General features: G+C 44.3%; 1 protein-coding gene across 5 annotated transcripts in view; it reads left to right on the top strand.

Moving 5' to 3' along the window:
* Nucleotides 1–27228, top strand: part of TEAD1 (TEA domain transcription factor 1) — a 345319-nt gene that overhangs the window by 119103 nt on the left and 198988 nt on the right. For all 5 annotated transcript variants that reach the window (XM_077287236.1, XM_077287235.1, XM_077287239.1 and 2 more), the window contains one exon: nt 23672–23926. In XM_077287236.1, the coding sequence (XP_077143351.1) occupies nt 23779–23926 (148 nt within the window). In that variant the 5' untranslated portion in view covers nt 23672–23778. The remainder of the gene's footprint in view (nt 1–23671; nt 23927–27228) is intronic.

Here is a 27228-nt window from a genome sequence, read left to right as displayed (position 1 = left end):
CACGTTATATCGAAGAAATTTTACCACTATCATGAAGTACAATATGTCACGAGAAAACAGTGTCAGAATCGCTAAGATCTGTTGAAGCGTTCCAGAGTTATAACCTCATAAAGGGACAGTGGTCAGAATTGTAAAAATTGGCCTGGTCATTAACGTGCAAACCACCCTTGGGGGTGAAGGGGTTAACCAGCATCTCTCCCTGCTCTCCTTGTTTTCGGGGTACAGCGTGATGAACATAGCGTCACTGGTCTTGTATAGAACTGATGATGCTATGCGGACAGCTAATCCCAGTAGTGCCACAACCAAGATTGCTATGGCATTACAGTGACTGGCAGGCAATCCTCACATGTTTATTGGCGGTCTGATTAACGCCACACATGTGGGACGGGGACTCGAGCTCCTGCTCCTGCTCGAGCATTAAAAAAAAAACAAAACAAAAAACCTCTCCCCGAATAATGAGCATCCCAAGCACACTGATGCTCGAGCGAGTAACAGGTAGTGACGAGTACACTCGCTCATCACTAGTCTCCAACCTTCCTTATCTGGCAAGCCAAACTCTGCTCTGAGAGAGGGTTGTGAGCTACATCCAGACCTTCTCCTTCCTCTCTCCACCTCATCTCTGGAGTAGTGAAATCCTGCTTTCACCCCACTCAAACAGCGACACCCAAAGCCCTAGTTACCAGCATGACAGCCAAAGTTTCCCCATCACATCAAGATCTTGTGCCTCCCTCCCTTCTAGGCAGTAAACTTACATCCAGGAGTTACCACCTTTCCGATTTTGGTATCAAGCATTCCCATGACACTGTTACATCCAGCTTCATGCACCTTCTCCGACTGTCAGTATAATTCCATCTCCAGATTACTGTAAGTAATTTATATTTAAGCCCACCAAGGCTAGTATGTGTGGGACTACTCCCAAAAGTCACCACCTGGGGTCCCCTTCTTCATAGCTGTTTGATTGCCAGCTTGGTGCATTAGCAATATGTCTGACAGCCACACGCCACAAATTATACTGACTGTCCAAAGTCTCCAACATCATGTCCGCTCTCTATCTGAAACTCAACCTCACCAAAACTAAACTTCTTCTGCTCCCACCATCTACTAACCTCCCTAAACCTGACGTTTCCCTCTCCGTGGGTGGTACCATAATAACACCCCGGCAGCAGGCACGCTGTCTGGGTGTTATGTTTGACTCCGATCTCTCCTTCACATCCCATATACAATCTCTTGCCCGCTCATGCCGCTTACACCTAAAGAACATCTCTAGAATCCGCCCTTTTCTCACTATAGAAACAACAAAAACCCTCACTGTTGCCCTGATCCACTCCCGCCTGGACTACTGCAACTCTCTATTAATTGGCCTCCCCCCTCACTCGACTTTCCCCTCTCCAATCTATCCTTAATGCAGCAGCCAGGGTCGTCTATCTAGCTAAGCGATACTCAAACGCGTCCGCTCTTCGCCAGTCATTACACTGGCTGCCCATTCATTAAAGGATACAATTCAAAGTACTTGTTCTCACCCACAAAGCTCTTCACAGTGCGGCACCCCCTTACATCTCCTCCCTCATTTCTGTCTATCGGCCTAACCGACCTCTGCGCTCTGCAAATGACTTTCGACTAACCTCTGCACTAATCCGTACCTCCCACTCCTGACTCCAAGACTTCTCCCATGCTGCGCCAATCCTCTGGAATGCTCTACCCCAAGAAATTAGGACCATCCACAATTTGCATAGTTTTAGGCGCTCGCTCAAAACATTTGTTCAGAGCGGCCTATCATGTTCCCTAATCAGTTATTTTGTTTGTGTGTAGCCCATTCACTACTTCCATCTATCCCCCAATCCCTGAAGATGGCCGGACCATCATTGTAAATACATAATTGTAAATACACACCTGTACTTTGTATCTCCCCCACCTCATTGTAGATTGTAAGCTCTCACGAGCAGGGTCGTCTTGTGTTGCTTTAAAGGGAACCTGTCACCTGAATTTGGCGGGACCAGTTTTGGGTCATATGGGCGGGGTTTTCGGGTGTTTGATTCACCCTTTCCTTACCCGCTGGCTGCATGCTGGCCGCAATATTGGATTGAAGTTCATTCTCTGTCCTCCGGAGTACACGCCAGTGCAAGGCAATATTGCCTTGCGCAGGCGTGTACTCCAGAGGACAGAGAATGAACTTCAATCCAATATTGCGGCCAGCATGCAGCCAGCGGGTAAGGAAAGGGTGAATCAAACACCCGAAAACCCCGCCCATATGACCCAAAACTGGTCCCGCCAAATTCAGGTGACAGGTTCCTTTTAATTATTGTATTGTTAACATTGTTACTTATGACTGTTGTGTTTGAAGCTGTTAAACTGTAAAGCGCTACGGAATATGTTTGTGCTATATAAATAAAGATTATTATTATTATTAAATTATAGGCCCACAAGCCACATGTGGCTCCTGAGTCACAGGTTGGGGACCCTTGGTGTAGCTTTTTGTATTGTTTAAAACTGGTGATTTCTTGGTGAATTGCACGAAGATTGGAATTTTGTGTAATTTGTTTGTATCAGTGGGAATAATGTAACTTTATCATGGTACAGTTTTCCACAATTTGTGATACACCGGTAGTAAATCTAGAGCTTTTAAAGTTTGTTCATTAAGCTTTTCCACTGATGTCGTCTTTGTAACACAGGAAGAGAACTTCTCTTCATTTTAACTATAATCCCTTGTGATATTTATAGATCTTGGGTCTTTATTTCGGTGGTCATTAAAGTAATCTTCAGTACTCAAGGTGTTAATGAGGCCTCTTCAGTCGTGTTGCTAAGCCAGGAAATCAGATGTGTTAATTAAAATACCTATGTCCTATTTACCTGCCGATCATTCTTCGCAGGCTACAGTGTTTCTGCTAATTTGCTAAAATCGTTTTCTACGGTTCGTGCGTTGGCTAGGAAACGTTATCTCCTGGAGGCTTTTATATCCCCTCTCCTCCTCCAATCAAAGTTACAGTGTAGTGATGTTTCTTTGTATGGCAAGTGGCTTCTCATTGATTTCATGTCGGACAGAACAAATGAATTAACCGTGCTGCTGAAATATTCTGAAAGGGACAACAGGAGCAATGTGACTAAAGATTTAGTCGTGTTTTTTTTTTTTATTGGGGAAAAGGTAGCTTGTTTAGGATATTTATTTGTAACACATAACTTGTTGCTTAGAATCTTATTGAAATTGGGGCTACATGGTGGCTTTGGCTGCAACATAGTTTGCACTCCCAAAGACGGATCTGTGTCACTGCTAAATCTGCGATAAAAGAAGAAAAGTTGGGATGCGCTGCAACCTTCTAAGTTACTGTGACCTCAGCATGTCACAAGAAATCCAACTGGGTCAGATTTCTTTTCTTATAGACTTTTTGCACTGCAATCCCATTCACCTGCAATGTAGCAGCTGCATAAGGCTATGTGCACACGTTGCGGATTAGGCTTAGGAATTTCTGGTGCGTATTCTGCCTCTCCTGGCAGAAAACGCACCTGCGGTTTTTTGTGCGGTTCCGCAGCGTTTTTTTGTGCGTTTTCGCTGCGGTTTTCTTGCGGATTTGCTGCGGTTTTTACCCCTGCGGTTTTCTATAATGGAGTGGGTACAAAAACGCTGCAGATTCACAAAAAAGAATTGACATGCTATTTCTTTAAAACCGCAGCGTTTCCGCAGCGGATTTTCCGCGAAGTGTGCACAGCATTTTTGTTTTTCATTGATTTACATTGTACTGTAAATCAATTGCGGATCTGCAGCGTTTCTGCACCTCAAAAAATGCTGCGGATCCGCAGAAAATCCGCAACGTGTGCACATACCCTTAGGCTGTGTGCATACGCTGCAGCAAACTTTGCACAACCGGTATTGTGTCCAATGTCATTGTGCAGCCTCAGCCTACGGTAACTGTCTTCACATTGCAGTTAATTGGACAGCGCCACAGAATACATTTGCAATCGCAGCCACAGTAAAAAGGGAAAAAAAAAAAGATCTTGCCGTTATTGGCATAAGCATTTTTTCCCTAGGTACTGCTTTTATTGTAGGGCACATGCTCATCACTTTATGGAAAAACTTTTCACAAGCTGCGCTGCTATTGCCTACAGTGAGTTTTCAACCGATGAACTGCAATTAAAAAAATTAAGTGTTGTTTTTTTTTTTTTTAAAGAACCTTTTGCTGTTTTGTGCACATGTTCTTTGTATCAGGGGTGCGGTCCTTTTTTTGGCCCCTGGCAGAATCCAGGGGACCTCAGTGGTTGGGCTAGCAGTTGTATTTTGACTGCTCTCAGACTATTGATTTCTTCTGGATCTGGGTGCAGCACATGTTGAGGTTGACTACTCAACGCTGAGGTGCATGCAATAAAAAAATTGCTTACTGAAGGATGGTATAAATATTCAAATTGTCCTTAGCCAAAAAAAAAAAAAGGTTCCCCATCTTTGCTTTGTATGATACTCTGGGTTAGATATAGAAAGTTCTCCATGGTAGTTTTCTAATTCCCCAAACTCTGGTGGAAAAGAGAGTAGCATACCGGAGAAGTTTCCAAGCCAATCATGTGTTCAGTTAATATGTAGTAAGATAGAATCAAACGCTGCATATTTGATTGGTCTCTGGACTACTCCTGTAAAGCTGAATTTGCATTGGCAGCTGGTAAGATTTTGGTGTTCTGTTCTCCTCCATGGGCCAGCATTGTGCACAGGATTTCTGCATTGCCCATTATTTACCGTATTTTTTGGATTATATTATGTATATTATATTAATTAATAATTTAATAATTAATAAATTTATTATAAATTAATTAATAATAATTAATATTATATATTATATATTTGGGGGGAAAATGGGGGTGCGTCTTATAATGCAGATATACCTTACTGGCCGTGGTGGAGCAGGGTCCCAGGGTCGCTGCTGGAGGAGGAAAGAGTGGAGCGTTGCTGGGATGAGAGGGTGTTCCAATGTGTGGGGGCTCTACCGACATTTTGTGAAAGCCCAGAGCCCCTGCACTTATAATACATGATTTACTGTGCGGTGGACTTCGGGAAAATGGCTGCCGAGGGCGTCTCATGCACAGATGGAGATCTCGGCACCAAAATCATGGGAGATGAGATCTCAGCGCTGTCTTGGTGCCGAGGTCTCCATCTGCGCATGCGCCACCCTCGGCAGCCACTTTCCCGGAGTCCACCGCACAGTAAACCATGTACCGTAAGTGTGTGGGCTCTGGGCTTTCACAAAATGTCGGCAGAGCCCCTGCACCACCAAACACCCGATCTTTCCTAGTAACATCGAGGTTTTCATCCAAATTTCTTCAAATGTGTATAGAGGATGTGATGCAGTGATCACTAGCTGGTTGGGGAATACTTGGCAACAGGATAAACTTAGACAGGCACGGTTTTCCACTTAAACAGCCTATTTTGGTTTATTCAAGCATCATAAACCGCTGTAGGCCATGTTACCCATCACAGACCTCACATAGACCTTAGCATTTCATAGTATACGGCTTTGAGACGGTCAGTAAACACGCCGGACCTCTTTGTCCAGTTACCGTGGGTGACCGCACGCCAAACAGTTCATTAATGTCCATGGAACACAACAGTCAAAAATATACGACATTAGTTTGCAGTCTCTAAACATGCTAGACCTCTTTCTGTCCAGTTACCATGGTTGACAGCTCAGTTCATTAACCCCTTCCCGACCTTTGACGCAGCGTATGCGTCACAAAAACCTGTGCCAATCCGACCTGTGACGCAGCATATGTGTCATGGTAGGATCGCGCTCCTGCAGGCCCAGGTGAAAGGGTTAACTGTAATTTCATCCGACCTGTAGGGACAGGGGGAGTGGTACTTGAGCCCAGGGGGGGTGACTTGGCCCCCCCCCCCCCCCCCCGTGGCTACGATCGCTCTGGTTGGCTGTTGAAAGTGATGTTTCACTTTCAATCAGAGCGATAGTAATATTTCACCAATGAAAATTGGTGAAATATTACAATCCAGCCATGGCCGTTGCTGCAATAGCATCAGCCATGGCTGGAGATCACGATCTGCCCCCTCCACCGCCACCGATCTCCTCCCCTCCGTCCTGTCATTGCTGTCCTCCGCTCCCCTCCGTCCTCCTGTCCGCTCCCCCCGCTGTCCGATTTCCCCCCCCTCATACTTACCGACCTCCGGTGTCCGTCCGTCTGCTCTATGGGCGCCGCCATCTTCCAAAATGGCGGGCGCATGCGCAGTGCGCCCGCCGAATCGGCTGGCAGATTTGTTACAGGTACATTTTGATTGCTGTGATAGGTTCTATCACAGCGATCAAAATAAAAAAAATAATAAATAACACCCCCCCTTTATCACCCCCATAGGTAAGGACAATAATAAAATAAATAAATATTTTTTTTTTTTCCGCTAGGGCTTGGGTTAGGGCTAGAATTAGGGTTAGAACTAGGGTTAGGGTTAGCATTAGGCTATATGCGGTGCGGATTTGGCTGCGGATTCGTAGCAGTTTTCCATCAGGTTTACAGTACCATGTAAACCTATGGAAAACCAAATCAGCTGTGCCCATGGTGCGGATAATACCGTGCGGAAACTCTGTTCTGTATTTTCCGCAGCATGTCAATTCTTTGTGCGGATTCCGCAGCGTTTTACACCTGTTACTCAATAGGAATCCGCAGGTGAAATCTGCACAAAAAACACTGGAATTCCGCTGTAAATCCGCAGGTAAAACACAGTGCCTTTTACCTGCGGATTTTTCAAAAATGGTGCGGAAAAATCTCACATGAATCCGCAACGTGGGCACATAGCCTTAGGGCTAGGGTTGGAAATAGGGTTAAGATTAGGCTGTGGTTAGGGTTATGGTTAGGGGTGTGTTGGGGTTAGGGTTGGGGTTAGGGTTGGGATTAGGGTTAGGGGTGTGTTGGGGTTAGTGTTGGAGTTAGAATTGAGGGTTTTACACTGTTTAGGAACATCAGGGGTCTCCAAACGCAACATGGCGCCACTATTGATTCCAGCCAATCTTGTATTCAAAAAGTCAAATGGTGCTCCCTCCCTTCCGAGCCCCGACGTGCGCCCAAACAGTGGTTTACCCCCACCTATGGGGTACCAGCATACTCACGACAAACTGGGCAACAATTATTGGGGTCCAATTTCTCCTGTTACCCTTGTGAAAATAAAAAATTGCGGGATAAAAAATAATTTTTGAGGAAAGAAAATGATTTATTATTTTCACGGCTCTGCGTTATAAACTTCTGTGAAGCATTTGGGGGTTTTAAGTGCTCACCACATATCTAGATAAGTTCCTTGGGGGGTCTAGTTTCCAAAATGGGGTCACTTGTGGGGGTTGCTACTTTTTAGGCACATCAGGGGCTCTGCAAACGCAACGTGACGCCCGCAGACCATTCCATCAAAGTCTGCATTTCAAAAGTCACTACTTCCCTTCTGAGCCCCGACGTGTGCCCAAACAGTGGTTCCCCCCCACATATGGGGTACCAGCATACTCACGACAAACTGGGCAACAATTATTGGGGTCCAATTTCTCCTGTTACTCTTGTGAAAATAAAAAATTGCGGGATAAATAATTTTTGAGGAAAGAAAAATGATTTTTTATTTTCACGGCTCTGCGTTATAAACTGTGAAGCATTTGGGGGGTTTTAAGTGGTCACTGCACATCTAGATTAGTTCCATGGGAGTTCTAGTTTCCAAAATGGGGTCACATGTGGGGGAGCTCCAATGTTTAGGCACCCAGGGGCTCTCCAAACTCGACATGGTGTCCGCTAACGATTGGAGCTAATTTTTTTTATTCAAAAAGTCAAATGGCGCTTCCCTTTCGAGCCCTGCCGCGTGCCCAAACAGTGGTTTACCCCCACGTGTGAGGTATCGGTGTACTCAGGAGAAATTGCCCAACACATTTTAGGACCCATTTTATCCTGTTGCCCATGTGGAAATGAAAAAATTTGAGGCTAAAATAAATTTATTGTGAAAAAAAAAAAAAGTACTTTTTAATTTTTACGGATCAATTTATGAAGCACCTGGGGGTTCAAAGTGCTCACTATGCATCTAGATGAGCTCCATGGGGGGGGGTCTAGTTTCCAAAATGGGGTCACTTGTGGGGGAGCTCCAATGTTTAGACACACAGGGGCTCTCGAAACGCGACATGGTGTCCGCTAAAGATTGGAGCCAAATTTTTCCTTGAAAATGTCAAATGGCGCTCCTTCCCTTCCGAGCCCAGACAGTGGTTCCCCCGCACATATGAGGTATCGGCGTACTCGGGACAAATTGTACAATAACTTTTGGGGTCCAGTTTCTCTTTTTACCCTTAGGAAAATAAAAAAATAGTTGCTAAAACCTCATTTTTGTGCTGTGAAGCACCTGAAGGGTTAATAAACTTTTTGAATGTGGTTTTGAGTACCTTGAGGGGTGCAGTTTTTAGAATGGTGTCACTTTTGGGTATTTTCAGCCATACAGACCCCTTAAACTGACTTCAAATGTGAGATGGTCCCCCCAAAAAAAAGGGTTTTGCAAATTTCGTTGTAAAAATGAGAAATCGCTGGTCAAATTTTAACCCTTATAACTAGCAAAAAAAATGTTGTTTCCAAAATTGTGCTGATGTAAAGTAGACATGTGGGTAATGTTGTTTATTAACTATTTTGTCACATAACTCTCTCATTTAACAGAATAAAAATTAAAAATTTGAAAATTGTGAAAAAATGGAAATTTGGCTAAAATTTTGAAAATTTCGCAAACGCAAAAATCATCGACCTAAATTTACCACTAACGTGAAGCCCAATATGTCACGAAAAAACAATCTCCGAACCGTTAGGATCCGTTGAAGCGTTCCCGAGTTATTACCTCATAAAGGGACACTGGTCATAATTGCAAAAAACGGCCAGGTCATTAAGGTCAAAATAGGCTGGGTCATGAAGGGGTTATCTGACCCCCTGTCAGTACACACAGTTCCCATACTCTGGGTTACCTTCCAGGAGCTCCTGCTCCTCACGCTGACTCCTTTCAATACTCTCTCTCCCAGGGAAGCTGCCGAACTGGGATCATCGTCCTGGAAAAGACCTTGCTCACCCGGCCACCTGACAGTCCAGATCCTCAGACGGTCGGTAGCTCCCCCAATGCAGTGCCGTCACACTCTGCATACATGCCTTTCCATGTGTTCTTCAGGAAGTCCTACTCCCAGGATCTTCCAACACAGGTTGTGCTATTCAGGAAGTCCTACTCCCAGGATCAAACAACACAGGCCTTCAGATCCATGGCCTCACCATGTGGTGGTTAGGGATCCGATCCTACTCCCAGTATCTCCCAACACACCGGCCATCCAGGATCTTGCACACAGACCAATCAGATCCATACACTCTCTACCACAGAGACCATGTGACCACACCATGGTCACATTATATATTTGTAACCACTCCCATAGGTGGGAGGTGTGTGTGGTTAGTCAGACCCACCCAGCTCTCAAACTAACCCTGTAAGCCTCCCTTTAAAGCTGCACAACAATACTTGTGGGACTACATGTCCCAGAACAACAATACTGGCTTACAGCGCAGATTCCCTCTGCGACACATACCGGCCATTTACAATCATGTCGGACACTGTGTCACCATCATAGTTATGCCAGTACCTGCTATGCATTCCCATGGCCTCAATATGTCTCAGTTTGTATTCTGAGAACATGCAGCGCCCTTAGCTGTAATAGGGGTCACTGCATCACAAGGACCTTTAGGCTAGGCTTGTGCTGGCAGGTTATATTTTCTGCAGTGTAAAGACGACCACACACATTAGATGTAAGTTGTCCAAAGCCGCAATTTTGGCAAACGTGTCAACAATCTGAAATGTATGGAGGTCTACTGACTCTCTCCTGCAGATGATGTTGCGGAAGAGAATGTTCCACTGTGATGAGAGCTCATCTGAAGAGGAATCTGGAGAGATGGCGGTCGGCTGTACATTCAGTTTAGCAAATATCTTTTGTGTATGGCCAGCTTAACCCACAGTACGGCCTGTTCAGATTTGTCACAAAACCTGAAGGGTGTTCTGATGCCAGCAAAGTGAATGAGAATCCTGAAGTGTCATGCACACTCTGCTTGTTTGTGACTTGCAGATTTGGTACTGTTTTAGGCTATGTGCACACGTTCAGGATTTTTCGAGTTTTTTTTCCCGCTTTTTTTCGGCCATTTTCCATGGGAAAAACGCTTAAAAAACGCATACATGAGCATCCCATCATTTTTAATGCATTCTGCAATTTTTGTGCACATGTGTTTTTTTTTCTGTGAAAAAAACGCATTGCGGTAAAAAACGCAGCATGTTCATTAACCCCTTCACCCCCAAGGGTGGTTTGCACGTTAATGACAGGCCAATTTTTACAATTCTGACCACTGTCCCTTTATGAGGTTATAACTCAGGAACGCTTCAACGGATCCTGGTGATTCTGACATTGTTTTCTCGTGACATATTGTACTTCATGATGGTGGTAAAATTTCTTTGATATTGCCTGCGTTTATTTGTGAAAAAAATGGAAATTTGGCGAAAATTTTGAAAATTTCGCAATTTTCCAACTTTGAATTTTTATGCAATTAAATCACAGTGATATGTCACACAAAATACTTAATAAGTAACATTTCCCACATGTCTACTTTACATCGGCACCATTTTGGAACCAACATTTTCTTTTGTTAGGGAGTTATAAGGGTTAAAAGTTGACCAGCAATTTCTCATTTTTACAACACCATTTTTTTTTAGGGACCACATCTCATTTGAAGTCATTTTGAGGGGTCTATATGATAGAAAAATACCCAAGTGTGACACCATTCTAAAAACTGCACCCCTCAAGGTGCTCAAAACCACATTCAAAAAGTTTATTAACCCTTCAGGTGTTTCACAGGAATTTTTGGAATGTTTAAATAAAAATGAACATTTAACTTTTTTTCACACAAAATTTACTTCAGCTCCAATATGTTTTATTTTACCAAGGGTAACAGGAGAAAATGGACCTCAAAAGATGTTGTACAATTTGTCCGGAGTACGCCGATACCCCATATGTGGGGGTAAACCACTGTTTGGGCGCATGACAGAGCTCGGAAGCGAAGAAGCGCCATTTGACTTTTCAATGCAAAATTGACTGGAATTGAGATGGGACGCCATGTTGCGCTTGGAGAGCCACTGATGTGCCTAAACATTGAAACCCCCCACAAGTGACACCATTTTGGAAAGTAGACCCCCTAAGGAACTTATCTAGAGGTGTGGTGAGCACTTTGACCCACCAAGTGCTTCACAGAAGTTTATAATGCAGAACCGTAAAAATAAAAAATCATATTTTTTCACAAAAATTATCTTTTCGCCCCCAATTTTTTATTTTCCCAAGGGTAAGAGAAGAAATTGGACCCCAAAAGTTGTTGTACAATTTGTCCTGAGTACGCTGATACCCCATATGTGGGGGAAAACCACTGTTTGGGCCCATGGGAGAGCTCGGAAGGGAAGGAGCGCCGTTTGACTTTTCACTGCAAAATTGACAGGAATTGAGATGGGACGCCATGTTGCGTTTGGAGAGCCACTGATGTGCCTAAACATTGAAACCCCCCACAAGTGACACCATTTTGGAAAGTAGACCCCCTAAGGAACTTATCTAGAGGTGTGGTGAGCACTTTGACCCACCAAGTGCTTCACAGAAGTTTATAATGCAGAGCCGTAAAAAGAAAACAAAAATTTTTTCCCACAAAAATTATTTTTTAGCCCCCCAGTTTTGTATTTTCCCGAGGGTAACAGCACAAATTGGACAACAACTTTTGGGGTCCAATTTCTCCTGAGTACGCTGATACCCCATATGTGGGGGGGAACCACCGTTTGGGCGCATGGGAGGGCTCGGAAGGGATGGAGCGCCATTTGGAATGCAGACTTAGATGGAATGGTCTGCAGGCGTCACATTGCGTTTGCAGAGCCCCTAATGTACCTAAACAGTAAAAAAAAACCACAAGTGACTCCATTTTGGAAAGTAGACCCCCTAAGGAACTCATCTAGATGTGTTGTGAGAGCTTTGAACCCCCAAGTGTTTCACTACAGTTTATAACGCAGAGCCGTGCAAATAAAAAATATTTTTTTCCCACAAAAATTATTTTTTAGCCCCCAGTTTTGTATTTTTCCAAGGGTAACAGGAGAAATTGGACCCTATATATTGTTGTCCAATTTGTCCTGAGTACGCTGATACCTGATATCTGGGGGGGAACCACCGTTTGAGCGCATGGCAGAGCTCGGAAGGGAAGGAGCATCATTTGCAATGCAGACTTAGATGGATTGGTCTGCAGGCGTCACATTGCGTTTGCAGAGCCCCTAATGTACCTAAACAGTAGAAACCCCCCACAAGTGACCCAATATTGGAAACTAGACCCCCCAAGGAACTTGTCTAGTTGTGTTGTGAGAACTTTGAACCCCCAAGTGTTTCACTACAGTTTATAACGCAGAGCCGTGCAAATAAAAAATATTTTTTTTCCACAAAAATTATTTTTTAGCCCCTAGTTTTGTATTTTCCCAAGGGTAACAGGAGAAATTGGACCCCAAGCGTTGTTCTCCAATGTGTTCCGAGTACGCTGATACCCCATATGTTGGGGTAAACCCCTGTTTGGGCGCACGGGAGAGCTTGGAAGGGAAGGAGCACTGTTTTACTTTTTCAACGCAGAATTGGCTGGAATTGAAATCGGACGCCATGTCGCGTTTGGAGAGCCCCTGATGTGCCTAAACAGTGGAAACCCCCCAATTATAACTGAAACCCAAATCCAAACACATCCCTAACCCTAATCCCAACGGTAACCCTAACCACACCTCTAACCCAGACACACCCCTAACCCTAATCCCAACCCTATTCCCAACCGTAAATGTCATCCAAACCCTAACCCTAACTTTAGCCCCAACCCTAACCCTAACTTTAGCCCCAACCCTAAATGTAGCCTTAACCCTAGCCCCAACCCTAGCCCCAACCCTAACCCTAACCCTAGCCCTAACCCTAGCCCTAACCCTAGCCCTAACCCTAGCCCTAACCCTAGCCCTAACCCTAACCCTAGCCCTAACCCTAGCCCTAACCCTAGCCCTAACCCTAACCCTAACCCTAGCCCTAACCCTAGCCCTAACCCTAGCCCTAACCCTAGCCAGAAAATGGAAATAAATACATTTTTTAAATTTTTTTAATTTTTCCCTAACTAAGCGGGTGATGAAGGGGGGTTTGATTTACTTTTATAGCGGGTTTTTTAGCGGATTTTTATGATTGGCAGCTGTCACACACTGAAAGACGCTTTTTATTGTAAAAAATATTTTTTGCGTTACCACATTCTGAGAGCTATAATTTTTCCATATTTGAGTCCACAGAGTCATGTGAGGTCTTGTTTTTTGCGGGACGAATTGACGTTTTTATTGGTAACCTGTTCGAGCACGGGAAATTTTTTGATCGCTTTTTATTCCGATTTTTGTGAGGCAGAATGACCAAAAACCAGCTATTCATTAATTTCTTTTGGGGGAGGCGTTTATACCGTTCCGCGTTTGGTAAAATTGATAAAGCAGTTTTATTCTTCGGGTCAGTACGATTACAGCGATATCTCATTTACATCATTTTTTTATGTTTTGGCGCTTTTATACGATAAAAGCTATTTTATAGAAAAAATAATTATTTTGGCATCGCTTTATTCTGAGGACTATAACTTTTTTATTTTTTTGCTGCTGATGGTGTATGGCGGCTCGTTTTTTGCGGGACAAGATGACGTTTTCAGCGGTACCATGGTTATTTATATCCGTCTTTTTGATCGCGTGTTATTCCACTTTTTGTTTGGCGGTATGAGAATAAAGCGTTGTTTTTTGCCTCTTTTTTTTTTTTTTTTTTTTTTTTTACGGTGTTCACTGAAGGGGTTAATTAGTGATATAGTTTTTATAGGAGGGGTCGTTACGGATGCAGCGATACTAAATAGGTGTACTTTTATTGTTTGATTTTTTTATTTAGATAAAGAAATGTATTTATGGGAATAATTTTTTTTTATTTGTTTAGGAATTTTCTTTTTATTTTTATTTTTTACACATGTGGACATTTTTTTTTAAACTTTTTTACTTTGTCCCAGGGGGGGACATCACAGATCGGTAATCTGACAGTTTGCATAGCACTCTGTCAGATCACCGATCTGACTTAGAGCAAAGCAGGCTTACCAGCGCCTGCACTGAGCAGGCACTCGGTAAGCCACTTCCCTCCCTGCAGGACCCGGATGCCGCGGCCATCTTGGATCCGGGACCTGCAGCGAGGAAGGAGGTAGGAGACCCTCGGAGCAACGCGATCACATCGCGTTGCTGCGGGGGTCTCAGGGAAGCACGCAGGGAGCCCCCTCCCTGCGCAATGCTTCCCTGTACCGCCGGCACACCGCGATCATGTTTGATCGCGGTGTGAAGGGGGTTAATGTGCCGGGGGCGGTCCGTGACCGCTCCTGGCACATAGTGCCGGATGTCAGCTGCGATAGGCAGCTGACACCCGGCCGCGATCGGCCGCGCTCCCCCCGTGAGCGCGGCCGATCGTGCTGGACGTACTATTCCGTCCTTGGTAAGTAGGGCCCACCCCACATGGACGGAATAGTACGTGCAATGGCAGAAAGGGGTTAGATTTGCGTTTTTTTGCGTTTTTCCCGCTATTTAATGCATTGGGAAGCTCCGAAAAAAAAAAAAACCACTCAAAAACCACGTCAAAAACGCATGCGGATTTCCTGCAGGAAAAGTCCGGTTTTGTTCAGGAAAATTCTGCAGAAAATCCTGACCTGTGCACATAGTCTTCTAAACATCAGCATGTCGATTCTGTCAGCATTTTTGTTGCACATTTCACTCAAAGTAATTAGTGGAGAAAAATCTGCACAACAAATGCAGCTAAAACCTTTTATATGCTGCATTTTTCTTGTAAAAAGATGCAGAAATGGTGCAGAAATTTTTGCACCAAATTTCTTAAAGGGAACCTGTCACCCCCAAAATCGAAGGTGAGCTAAGCCCACCAGCATCAGGGGCTTATCTACAGATAAGCCCCCCGATGTAGCCTGAAAGATGAGAAAAAAGTTAGATTATACTTGCCCAGGGGCGGTCCGGGGCCTCCCATCTTCTTACGATGACGTCCTCTTCTTGTCTTCACGCTGCGGCTCCGGCGCAGGCGTACTGATATGCCCTGTTGAGGGCAGAGCAAAGTACTGCAGTGCGCAGGCAACGGGAAAGGTCAGAGAGGCCCAGCACCTGCACACTGCAGTACTTTGCTCTGCCCTTCAACAGGGCAAATCAATACGCCTGCGCCGGAGTCGCAGCGTGAAGACAAGAAGAGGACATCATCGTAAGAAGATGGGAGGCCCCGGACTGGACCGCGACGCGCATCTGACCGGACCGCCCCTGGGTGAGTATAATCTAGCCTCTTTTTCTCATCTTTCAGGCTGGCTACATCGGGGGCTTATCTACAGCATTCCAGAATGCTATAGATAAGCCCCTGATGCTAGTGGGCTTAGCTCACCTTTGATTTTGGGGGTGACAGGTTCCCTTTAACGTGTGCACATACCCTAAGACTTTGTTTTCATGAATGTACAAACCTGTAGATGTGATTCCCATGATTTTTACTATTGGATTTTTATTGTAAGGTTGCTTTTCGCAGAGATCTGCTCTCTCTCTCTCTCTCTCTCTCTCTCTCATGTGTATTTTTTTTTATTAATCATATTGTTACTATATTTTGCGACACTATAGAAAAGTTGTGTCAATTGTTTCCTGTGAGTTTGAAATATCTTTTACGTTGTGACAAATGGCATATTGAATAGCATAGTACAAATGTAAAGTATTAGGGTAAGTTCACACAGGACTTTTTTGCTGCGTATTTTTGCTGCGTTTTTTTATGCCAATTTTCAGCTGCTTATAGATGCGTTTTTTGTGCGGTTTTGGTGTTTTTTTTTGTCTATTTGTGCATGATATTTTTGTCTATTTGTGCATGATAATAAAGTTGAGTGACCCCAGTGGAGCTTAGCATCGCTTCCTTCATCCCAGCGGGGGAACAATTTATGGCGAATTACATGCCATGCATCGGCCTTTTTTTGACGATCACTGTAGTTTGGGCAAGCTACATCCCAAATTACAGGCATTGCTTCCACCTTGGAAAAATAAATGAAAAAGTAATTACCAAATGCAAGATGAAATGAAGCCAACATTCATGACAAGGAAGATACAAACATACACATGCAGAACACATGAACATGTACATAACAGCACATGAGCATCGCAAAGTGTACCATTGCAAACAATTGGATAGATAAATATATCACAAATTAAATTTTTTTTTACCTCCATGATTAGTTGGGAAACATTAATGCTCATCCTCCTATACCAAGACATGGCTAAAGGCCCCGTCTCACATAGCGATTTACCAACGATCACGACCAGCGATACGACCTGGCCGTGATCGTTGGTAAGTCGTTGTGTGGTCGCTGGGGAGCTGTCACACAGACAGCTTTCTCCAGCGACCAACGATCAGGGGAACCTCTTCGGCATCGATGAAACTGTCTTCAACGATCCCGAAGTACCCCTGCAGCACCCGGGTAACCAGGGTAAACATCGGGTTACTAAGCGCAGGGCCGCGCTTAGTAACCGGATGTTTACCCTGGTTACCAAAAAAAACAAACAGTACATACTCGCCTTTCGGTGTCCGTCAGGTCCCTTGCCGTCTGCTTCCCGCTCTCACTGAGTGCCGCCGTACAGTGAGAGCAGAGCGCAGCGGTGACGTCACTGCTGTGCTGCGCTCACTGTACGGCGGCACTCAGAGCAGGAAGCAGACGGCAAGGGACCTGACGGACACCGAAAGGCGAGTATGTACTGTTTGTTTTTTTTGGTAACCAGGGTAAACATCCGGTTACTAAGCGCGGCCCTGCGCTTAGTAACCCGATGTTTACCCTGGTTACCAGTGAAGACATCGCTGGATCGGTGTCACACACACCGATTCAGCGGTGTCAGCGGGACCTCAACGACCAAAAAGAGGTCCAGGCCATTCCGACACGACCAGCGATCTCGCAGCAGGGGCCTGATCGCTGGTACGTGCCACATATAGCGAGATCGCTACTGAGGTCGCTGTTGCGTCACAAAACTAGTGACTCAGCAGCGATCTCGCTATGTGAGACGGGGCCTTAACACCTCACTACCAGAAACTCCCTCATTATAGATCACAATCAGGACACCTCACAATGGCTCTTCACACCTCACTAACCACACCCCTAAGCTCTTGGCTGTGAGATCACTTCCTGCTGGCCATGATTTTTCTGCACAAAAAACACAGCAAATAATGCTACATGCGTTTTTGCAGCGTTTTTTCCATCACCCATTCATGTCAATGGGTGAAAAAACGCTGCAAAAACGCAGCAAAAACGTTGAAAGAAGTGACATGCCCTATGTCCAAAAAACGCAGCAAAGCAGAAAATACTGATCAAACAAAAACCCAATGTGTGTGCATGAGATTTCTGGAATCTCATAGGCTTTGCTGGTACTGTAAGGCTATGTTTCCACGGTCCGGAGGGGCGGCGGTATCGCCGCAGCGGCGAAGCCGCTCGGCGCTAAGCCCCGCCCCCTTAACCCCTTAATCCCGTTTGACGTACTATCCCGTCAAGGTGACCTGGGACTTAATTCCGGGTGACGGGATAGTACGTCATACGCGATCGGCCGCGCTCACGGGGGGAGCGCGGCCGATCGCGGCCGGGTGTCAGCTGCCTATCGCAGCTGACATCCGGCACTATGTGCCAGGAGCGGTCACGGACCGCCCCCGGCACATTAACCCCCGGCACACCGCGATCAAACATGATCGCGATGTGCCGGCGGTGCAGGGAAGCATCGCGCAGGGAGGGGGCTCCCTGCGGGCTTCCCTGAGACCCCCGGAGCAACGCGATGTGATCGCGTTGCTGCGAGGGTCTCCTACCTCCTTCCTGGCTGCAGGTCCCGGATCCAAGATGGCCGCGGCATCCGGGTCCTGCAGGGAAGGAGGTGGCTTACCGAGTGTCTGCTCAGTGCAGACACTTGGTAAGCCTGCAGCCCTGCACAGCAGATCGCAGATCTGGCAGAGTGCTGTGCACACTGCCAGATCAATGATCTGTGATGTCCCCCCCTGGGACAAAGTAAAAAAGTAAAAAAAAACATTTTCCACATGTGTAAAAAAAAAAGAAAAAAATTCCTAAATAAATAATAAAAAAAAAAAATATATTATTCCCATAAATACATTTCTTTATCTAAATAAAAAAAACAAAACAATAAAAGTACACATATTTAGTATCGCCGCGTCCGTAACGACCCAACCTATAAAACTGCCCCACTAGTTAACCCCTTCAGTAAACACCGTAAGAAAAAAAAAAAAAAAAACGAGGCAAAAAACAACGCTTTATTACCATACCGGCGAACAAAAAGTGGAATAACACGCGATCAAAAAGACTGATATAAATATCCATGGTACCGCTGAAAACGTCATCTTGTCCCGCAAAAAACAAGCCGCCATACAGCATCATCAGCAAAAAAATAAAAAAGTTATAGTCCTGAGAATAAAGCGATACCAAAATAATTATTTTTTCTATAAAATAGTTTTTATCATATAAAAGCGCCAAAACATAAAAAAATGATATAAATGAGGTATCGCTGTAATCGTACTGACCCGTCGAATAAAACCGCTTTATCAATTTTACCAAACGCGGAACGGTATAAACGCCTCTCCCAAAAGAAATTCATGAATAGCAGGTTTTTGGTAATTCTGCCTCACAAAAATCGGAATAAAAAGCGATCAAAAGCGGTCACGTGTCCGAAAATGTTACCAATAAAAACGTCAACTCGTCCCGCAAAAAACAAGACCTCACATGACTCTGTGGAGCAAAATGTGGAAAAATTATAGGTCTCAAAATGTGGAGACGCAAAAACTTTTTTGCTATAAAAAGCGTCGCTGGTTTCACACTTGCGTTTGTCTGCAGCGTTTTTTGCACAAAAAAACGCATGCGTTTTTTCCCTATATTTAACATTGAAAACGCATGCGTTTTTTGTACGCGTTTGGTCGCGTTTTCAAACGCATGCGTTTTTTTTTCTGCATGCGTTCATTTTCAGAAATACAACCTGCAGTATTTTCTTGCGTTTTTAAGCACATGCGTTTGCGTTAAAAACGCATGCGTTTTTATTGGAAAAAAACAGAAAACACACTGAAAAGCCACCCACCACCATCATTGTGATAAAGGGATCCAAACCCTAACCCTAACTCTACCCCTAACCGTTTAATGAACATTTTCTGACAGTCATAGTGCCACGTATTTAAGTGCCACGTATTTAAGTGCCACGTATTTCAGTGCCACGTATTTCAGTGCCACGTATTTCAGTGCCACGTATTTCAGTGCCACGTATCACGTATTTCAGTGCCACGTGTTTCAGTGCCACGTATTTAAGTGCCACGTATCACGTATTTCAGTGCCACGTATCACGTATTTCAGTGCCACGTATCACGTATTTCAGTGTCACATATTTTAGTACCACGTATTTCAGTGCCACGTATTTCAGTGCCACGTATTTCAGTGCCACGTATCACGTATTTCAGTGCCACGTGTTTCAGTGCCACGTATTTAAGTGCCACGTGCCACGTATTTCAGTGCCACGTATTTCAGTGCCACGTATTTCAGTGCCACATATTTCAGTCACGTTTAGGGTTAGGGTTAGGGGTAGGGTTAGGGTTAGGGCTAGGGTTGGAGGTAAAGTTAGGGTTGGGGCTAAAGTTAGGGTTAGGGTTTGGATTACATTTACGGTTTGGATTAGGGTTGGGACTAGAATTATGGGTGTGTCAGGGCTAGGGGTGTGGTTAGGGTTACCGTTGGGATTAGGGTTAGGGGTGTGTTTGGGTTAGGGTTTCAGGTAGAATTGGGGAGTTTCCACTGTCCAGGCACATCAGGGGCTCTCCAAGCGCGACATGGCGTCCAATCTCAATTCCAGCCAATTCTGCGTTGAAAAAGTAAAACAGTGCTCCTTCCCTTCCGAGCTCTCCCGTGCGCCCAAAAAGGGGTTTACCCCAACATATGTGTTATCAGCGTACTCGGGACAAATTGAACAACAACTTCTGGGGTCCAAGTTCTCTTGTTATCCTTAGGAAAATAAAAATTTGGGGGGCTAAAAATCATTTTTGTGTTGTTTTATTTTCACGGCTCTGCGTTATAAACTGTAGTGAAACACTTGGGGGTTCAAAGTTCTCAAAACACATCTAGATAAGTTCCTTGGGAGGTCTAGTTTCCAATATGGGGTCACTTGTGGGGGGTTTGTACTGTTTGGGTACATCAGGGGCTCTGCAAATGCAACGTGACGGCTGCTGACCAATCCATTTAAGTCTGCATTCCAAATGGCGCTCCTTCCCTTCCGAGCTCTGTCATGCGCCCAAACAGTGGTTCCCCCCCACATATGGGGTATCAGCGTACTCAGGACAAATTGAAAAACAAATTTTGGGGTCCAATTTATTCTGTTACCCTTGTAAAAATACAAAGCTGGGGGCTAAAAAATCATTTTTGAGAAAAAAAAAAAATATATTTTCACGGCTCTGCGTTATAATCTGTAGTGAAACACTTGGGGGTTCAAAGCTCTCAAAACACATCTAGATAAGTTCCTTAGGGGGTCTACTTTCCAAAATGGTGTCACTTGTAGGGAGTTTCAATGTTTAGGCACATCAGGGGCTCTCCAAACGCAACATGGCGTCCCATCTCAATTCCAGTCAATTTTGCATTGAAAAGTCAAATGGCGCTCCTTCCCTTCCAAGCTCTGCCATGCGCCCAAACAATGGTTTACACCCACATATGGGGTATCAGCGTACTCAGGACAAATTGCACAACATTTTTTGTGGTCCAATTTCTTCTCTTACCCTTGAGAAAATAAAAAATTGGGGGCAAAAAGATCATTTTTGTGAAAAAATATGATTTTTTATTTTTACGGCTCTGCATTATAAACTTCTGTAAAGCACTTGGTGGATCAAAGTGCTCACCACACATCTAGATAAGTTCCTTAGGGGGTCTACTTTCCAAAATGGTGTCACTTGTAGGGGGTTTCAGTGTTTAGGCACATCAGGGGCTCTCCAAACGCAACATGGCGTCCCATCTCAATTCCAGTCAATTTTGCATTGAAAAGTCAAATGGCGCTCCTTTCCTTCCGAGCTCTGCCATACGCCTAAACAGTGGTTTACCCCCACATATGGGGTATCAGCGTACTCAGGACAAATTGCACAACATTTTTTGCGGTCCAATTTCTTCTCTTACCCTTGGGAAAATAAAAAATTGGGGGCGAAAAGATCATTTTTGTGAAAAAATATGATTTTTTATTTTTACGGCTCTGCATTATAAACTTCTGTGAAGCACTTGGTGGGTCAAAGTGCTCACCACACATCAAGATAAGTTCCTTAGGGGGTCTACTTTCCAAAATGGTGTCACTTGTAGGGGGTTTCAGTGTTTAGGCACATCAGGGGCTCTCCAAACGCAACATGGCGTCCCATCTCAATTCCAGTCAATTTTGCATTGAAAAGTCAAATGGCGCTCCTTTCCTTCCGAGCTCTGCCATACGCCCAAACAGTGGTTTACCCCCACATATGGGGTATCAGCGTACTCAGGACAAATTGTACAACAACTTTGGGGGTCCATTTTCTCCTGTTACCCTTGGTAAAATAAAACAAATTGGAGCTGAAATAAATTTTGTGTGAAAAAAAGTTAAATGTTCATTTTTATTTAAACATTCCAAAAATTCCTGTGAAACACCTGAAGGGTTAATAAACTTCTTGAATGTGGTTTTGAGCACCTTGAGGGGTGCAGTTTTTAGAATGGTGTCACACTTGGGTATTTTCTATCATATAGACCCCTCAAAATGACTTCAAATAAGATGTGGTCCCTAAAAAAAAATGGTGTTGTAAAAATGAGAAATTGCTGGTCAACTTTTAACCCTTATAACTCCGTCACAAAAAAAAATTTTGGTTCCAAAATTGTACTGATGTAAAGTAGACATGTGGGAAATGTTACTTATTAAGTATTTTGCATGACATATGTCTGTGATTTAAGGGCATAAAAATTCAAAGTTGGAAAATTGCAAAATTTTCAAAATTTTCGCCAAATTTCCATTTTTTTCACAAATAAACGCAAGTTATATCGAATAAATTTTACGACTAACATGAAGTACAATATGTCACGAGAAAACAATGTCAGAATCGCCAAGATCCGTCAAAGCGTTCCAGAGTTATAGCCTCATAAAGGGACAGTGGTCAGAATTGTAAAAATTGGCCCGGTCATTAACGTGCAAACCACCCTCGGGGCTTAAGGGGTTAATGGGACGCGATCATGCCGGATGTGTTAACTCTTCACATCCGGGATGATCGCTCTCTCCGATAGGGCCCTGTGATCTGCCTTGCGGGGACGCTGCGTCCCCGCAAGGTGTACGGGCATGCTGCGATCTGAAAAGACGCGCAGCATGTCCGGAGTCGCAGGGCCGCCGCGTGCGGGTTTCCACGCATAGTGGAGACGGGATTTCATAAAATCCCCTCCACTATGCAGGAACATCTGGACGCTGCTTGTTTGACGCTGCAGCGCTGCGCAGCGTCAAACAAGCAGCGTTTCCTGAACGTGGAAACATACCCTAAAAAGCAGCTGAAAATTAGCATAAAAAAACGCAGCAAAAATACGCAGCAAAAAAGTCCTGTGTGAACGTACCCTTAAAATGCCTTGCATTCACATTATTTTTTTTTCTGTTTCAGTAATAACATCTGTGAATTAAAGCTGAAAAGTGATAAACGGGTTAAAGCAGGTTAAATGTGTTTGCTCTGCTGTCTGCTTCATAGCAGATCCTTCATGATCTGCGTTTTCTCTCAGTTGGAGGACTTTTGTATTAGAGGCTTATATTTGACCAGAGCTCAGGAGTTTGAAGACCCTTTGCTCTGGGGGCAGCCCCTTCTCATTTCACAGCAGACTGCTTCTGTTCATGCTGCTGCTTCATATCTGAACATATGTTACAAACGCCGCTGGATTGTTGGCTCCTCCGTGATTGTCACTCACAACTGTTGATGTTGCTGTGATCAATTTTGCGATTTCTAAAGCCTTGTCCCTTTCAGTTTTTTTTTTTCTATATTTAAGAAAAAAAGTTAGATTTTCGGCAGATTTTAGACAGTCGGCAAAAAAAGACATGTGAACTGTCCTATATACTATAATGGATTCGTGTTCTATCTGTATAAAATGGATTTCTGAATGAGGCCTAATTCACCATCTAATACTCCGGAAATTCTGATCCTCTGAGAATTGCACAACTAAGGCACTCTGTGATCAAGAAACCAAGTGATGAATGCATTTTTTGATGTTGCTTGTTGATTTTCTGTACTTCCTGAAGCTTCTCGCTCTAAAGAATATCTTGATTCTCTGTCAAAGTTTAGTAATAAATGTTTTTTTCCCTTCAAAAAATTGTGAAACATTTGCAGAAAGCACAAAGGCAGCAACTCTTAAATTTTAACTTTACCCCAATTTTTTTTTTTTTTTTTTTAAATCTCAAATCCTGCAAATTGGCAGGAAAGATAGATGCAGTCTACTGAATGGAAATGTGGGAAGTAGAAAAGCTCTTATTTCTTTGTAAGATTACTGGCTTTTTCTGCTTGCAGATTATCATGAGGGTGATATGCCCACAATGTATTTTAATATCCTGTCCTCTGTGTTCCAGGTTTCTCTTTGTCCAGCGTCCAGGCTTCGGCTTGGAGTACACCAACCGCCACCATTGAGCCCGGTAGTTGGAGCGGCAGCGAAAGTCCTGCCGAAGATATTGAAAGAATGAGTGATTCTGCTGATAAACCCATGGACAATGATGCAGAAGGTGTCTGGAGCCCGGATATTGAGCAGAGCTTTCAGGAAGCGCTCGCTATCTATCCACCATGTGGGAGAAGGAAAATTATACTGTCAGATGAAGGCAAAATGTATGGTAAGTGCCAGCTGCTGTTTACATCATTGCCAGATACTGTTTGTGTGTGTGTGCATGTCTCATGGAAAAAAAGCATTCAACTCTATTTATGCTGAGTAATTAAACAAACAGAATACATTGAATCATTAAGGATCTTCTCAGGTTATGGAGTGCTGAGGTACCTTAGAGGTATCTTTCTAATTAAGGTACCTTCACACGAAACGACATTATAACGATATCGCTAGCAATCCGTGACGTTGCAGCGTCCTCGCTAGCGATATCGTTTCGTTTGACACGCAGCAGCGGTCAGGATCCTGCTGTGATGTCGCTGGTCGCTGAATAAAGTCCAGAACTTTATTTGGTCGTCCGATCGCTGTGTATCGTTGTGTTTGAAAGCAAAAGCAACGATACCAGCGATATTTTACACTGGTAACCAGGGTAAACATCGGGTTACTAAGCGCAGGGCCGCGCTTAGTTACCCGATGTTTACCCTGGTTACTAGCGTAAAATGTAAAAAAAACAAACAGCACATACTCACATTGCGTCCCCTGCAGTCTGCTTCCTCCTCTGACTCAGCGCCGCAAAGTGAAAGTGAAAGCAGCACAGCGGTGACGTCACCGCTCTGCTCTCACTGTACGGCGCTCAGTCAGTCAGGAAGTGGACGCAGGGGGACGTGAATGTAAGTATGTGCTGTTTGTTTTTTTTAGATTTTACGCTGGTAACCAGGGTAAACATCGGGTTACTAAGCGCGGCCCTGCGCTTAGTTACCCGATGTTTACCCTGGTTACCAGGGGACCTCGGCATAGTTGATCGCTGGAGAGCGGTCTGTGTGACAGCTCTCCAGCGACCAAACAGCGACGCTGCAGCGATCGACATCGTTGTCGCTATCGCTGCAGCGTCGCTTCGTGTGAAGGTACCTTTACTTATCTAAGTAGTTAGTAATTTATCAGATGTAAAGATACTTGCAGCTCAATGGTCTGATTCTGACGCATCCAAAACTAAACCGTACCCAGACAAAATACAAAACAAAAAACAACTTGATAAAAAGAGATCCAACGCCATGCTGTACGTGCATATCCACTTGGAAAGCATCATCTCTGCTTTTGTAATTGCACATACAGATCATATTTTGACTTTTTTTTTTAAAGATTTAATGGTGAGGTAGGGGGTGATAGGTCACTGGCTCTCAAGGTCTGGTGGGAGAAATTATCATTCTGGATCTTGTTAATGATAGAACACTTAAGGTACCTTCACACTACACGACTTTGCAATGATAACGATAGCGATCCGTGACGTTGCAGCGTCCTGGATAGCGATATCGTTGTGTTTGACACGCAGCAGCGATCAGGATCCTGCTGTGATATTGCTGGTCGTTGCTGAAAGTTCAGAACTTTATTTGGTCGTCAGATCGGCGTGTATCGTCGTGTTTGACAGCAAAAGCAACGATGCCAGCAATGTTTTACAATGGCAACCAGGGTAAATATCGGGTTACTAAGCGCAGGGCCGCGCTTAGTAACCCGATGTTTACCCTGGTTACCATTGTAAATGTAAAAAAAAACAAACAGTACATACTCACATTCCGGTGTCTGTCACATGTCCCCCGGCATCTGCTTCCCGCACTGACTGTGAGTGCCGGCCGTAAAGTAAAAGCAGAGCACAGCGGTGACGTCACCGCTGTGCTGTGCCTTACGGCTGGCACTCAGTCAGTGCAGGAAGCAGACGCCGGGGGACGTTACGGACACTACTGTACTGTTTTTTTTGTTTTTTGTTTTTTTTTTTTTACATTTTACACTGGTAACCAGGGTAAACATCGGGTTACTAAGCGCGGCCCTGCGCTTAGTAACCCGATGTTTACCCTGGTTACCCGGGGACCTCGGCATAGTTGGTCGCTGGAGAGCTGTCTGTGTGACAGCTCTCCAGCGACCACACAGCGACGCTGCAGCGATTGGCATCGTTGTCGATATTGCTGCAGCGTCGCTTAGTGTGAAGGTACCTTTACTGGAGACCTGTTGGAAGTAAAAAGAACTTTAAATGGAAAAGACCCTCTCGACCCGACACTATTCAAGGAATGACAGCACTTTGTCACTTCTGAAGACCTCGAATGGAGCAATAGAGACCTCTGTTTTAGTGGTTGGTCCCAGCAGTGGCCAAACATTTTATCACTATTCATCTCTGCAGCATAGGTGATTGTCCATGGTGAGACAGTCCCTATGCGATGGCTGAGTTTCACCTAATGGGTAGATTATTGATGCATCCCCTCAAAATTAGGCAGAACCTGCATACTGACATGTAAGTTGGCCTTGTGCACAAGCTCATTGAAGTCTGTAAAGTTACATACAGAAGTTCTGTACCATTTTTCTCAATTGTGCATACTTTTGCTATATCGCATTTGCCTTCTGCCCTGTCCGTGCAATTTATCACAATAGTTCTGTCCATAAAAACTGGAAGAATAAGATGAATAGTGCAATTTATCCCTTTCTGGATTATAGCAGAGCATTGTATAACAGGTCTGAAAATACTCAAATCAAACAAAAACATGACTTTCATCCAAAGGAACAAACAGTAGAGCGTACAAAACAAATTCCTGATGCTGCAATAGTTACTAGAAAGCTCTTGTAAATATAATACACAATGTTTTGTTAGCCTGAGAATCGTTTAGGGTCGGTGTACATGGTCAGTAAACGCTGCGGGTTGGACACTGCATACTTGCGCAGCGTCCAGATGTTACAGCATAGTGAATGGCATTTCAAGAAATCCCATTCCCACTATGCCTGCACAGACGCCTGCGGCTTACCTGCGAAAACAGACATGCAGCGCATCTTTCCAGACTGCTGCATGTCTATTTATCTTGCAGAAACTCAAGTCTCCCCAACATAAATTTTGCCCATAGAATGTATTGGACGTGGTGAAACCTCATGGTTAAGTGCACACATGCGGATTCACCTGCGTTCAATAGCTGGCTGCGCTTTGGACTCGGCGGTCATACATTGTGTCCAAAGCGCTGCCAATTACTGAACTTGTGCACCTACCCTTACTATCATAGTTGTGACATTGGTTGTCACATGCACACAATTTAATGCAATTTAATGGAGGAGGTCATCTTAATTAAAGGGCCACTGTCACCCCCTCCAGCCGTTCTAAACTAAAAGAGCCACCTTGTGCAGCAGTAATGCTGCAGTCTAACAAGGTGGCTTTTAGTTTTTGATTCAGTTATTACCTCAATAAAGCGTTTTAAAAATTGGCCACAAATACCAGATATTGTACCTGGAGGCGGTCCGAAGCCTCTTCTATGAATCTCCTAACTGCCGTCACTCTTCTCTTCA

Source organism: Ranitomeya variabilis, chromosome 2 (assembly GCF_051348905.1).
Source record: "Ranitomeya variabilis isolate aRanVar5 chromosome 2, aRanVar5.hap1, whole genome shotgun sequence".
In the NCBI taxonomy this organism is placed as follows: domain Eukaryota; kingdom Metazoa; phylum Chordata; class Amphibia; order Anura; family Dendrobatidae; genus Ranitomeya; species Ranitomeya variabilis.
Note: the sequence above shows the minus strand (reverse complement) of the source record. Positions and strands in the feature narration are given on the sequence as shown.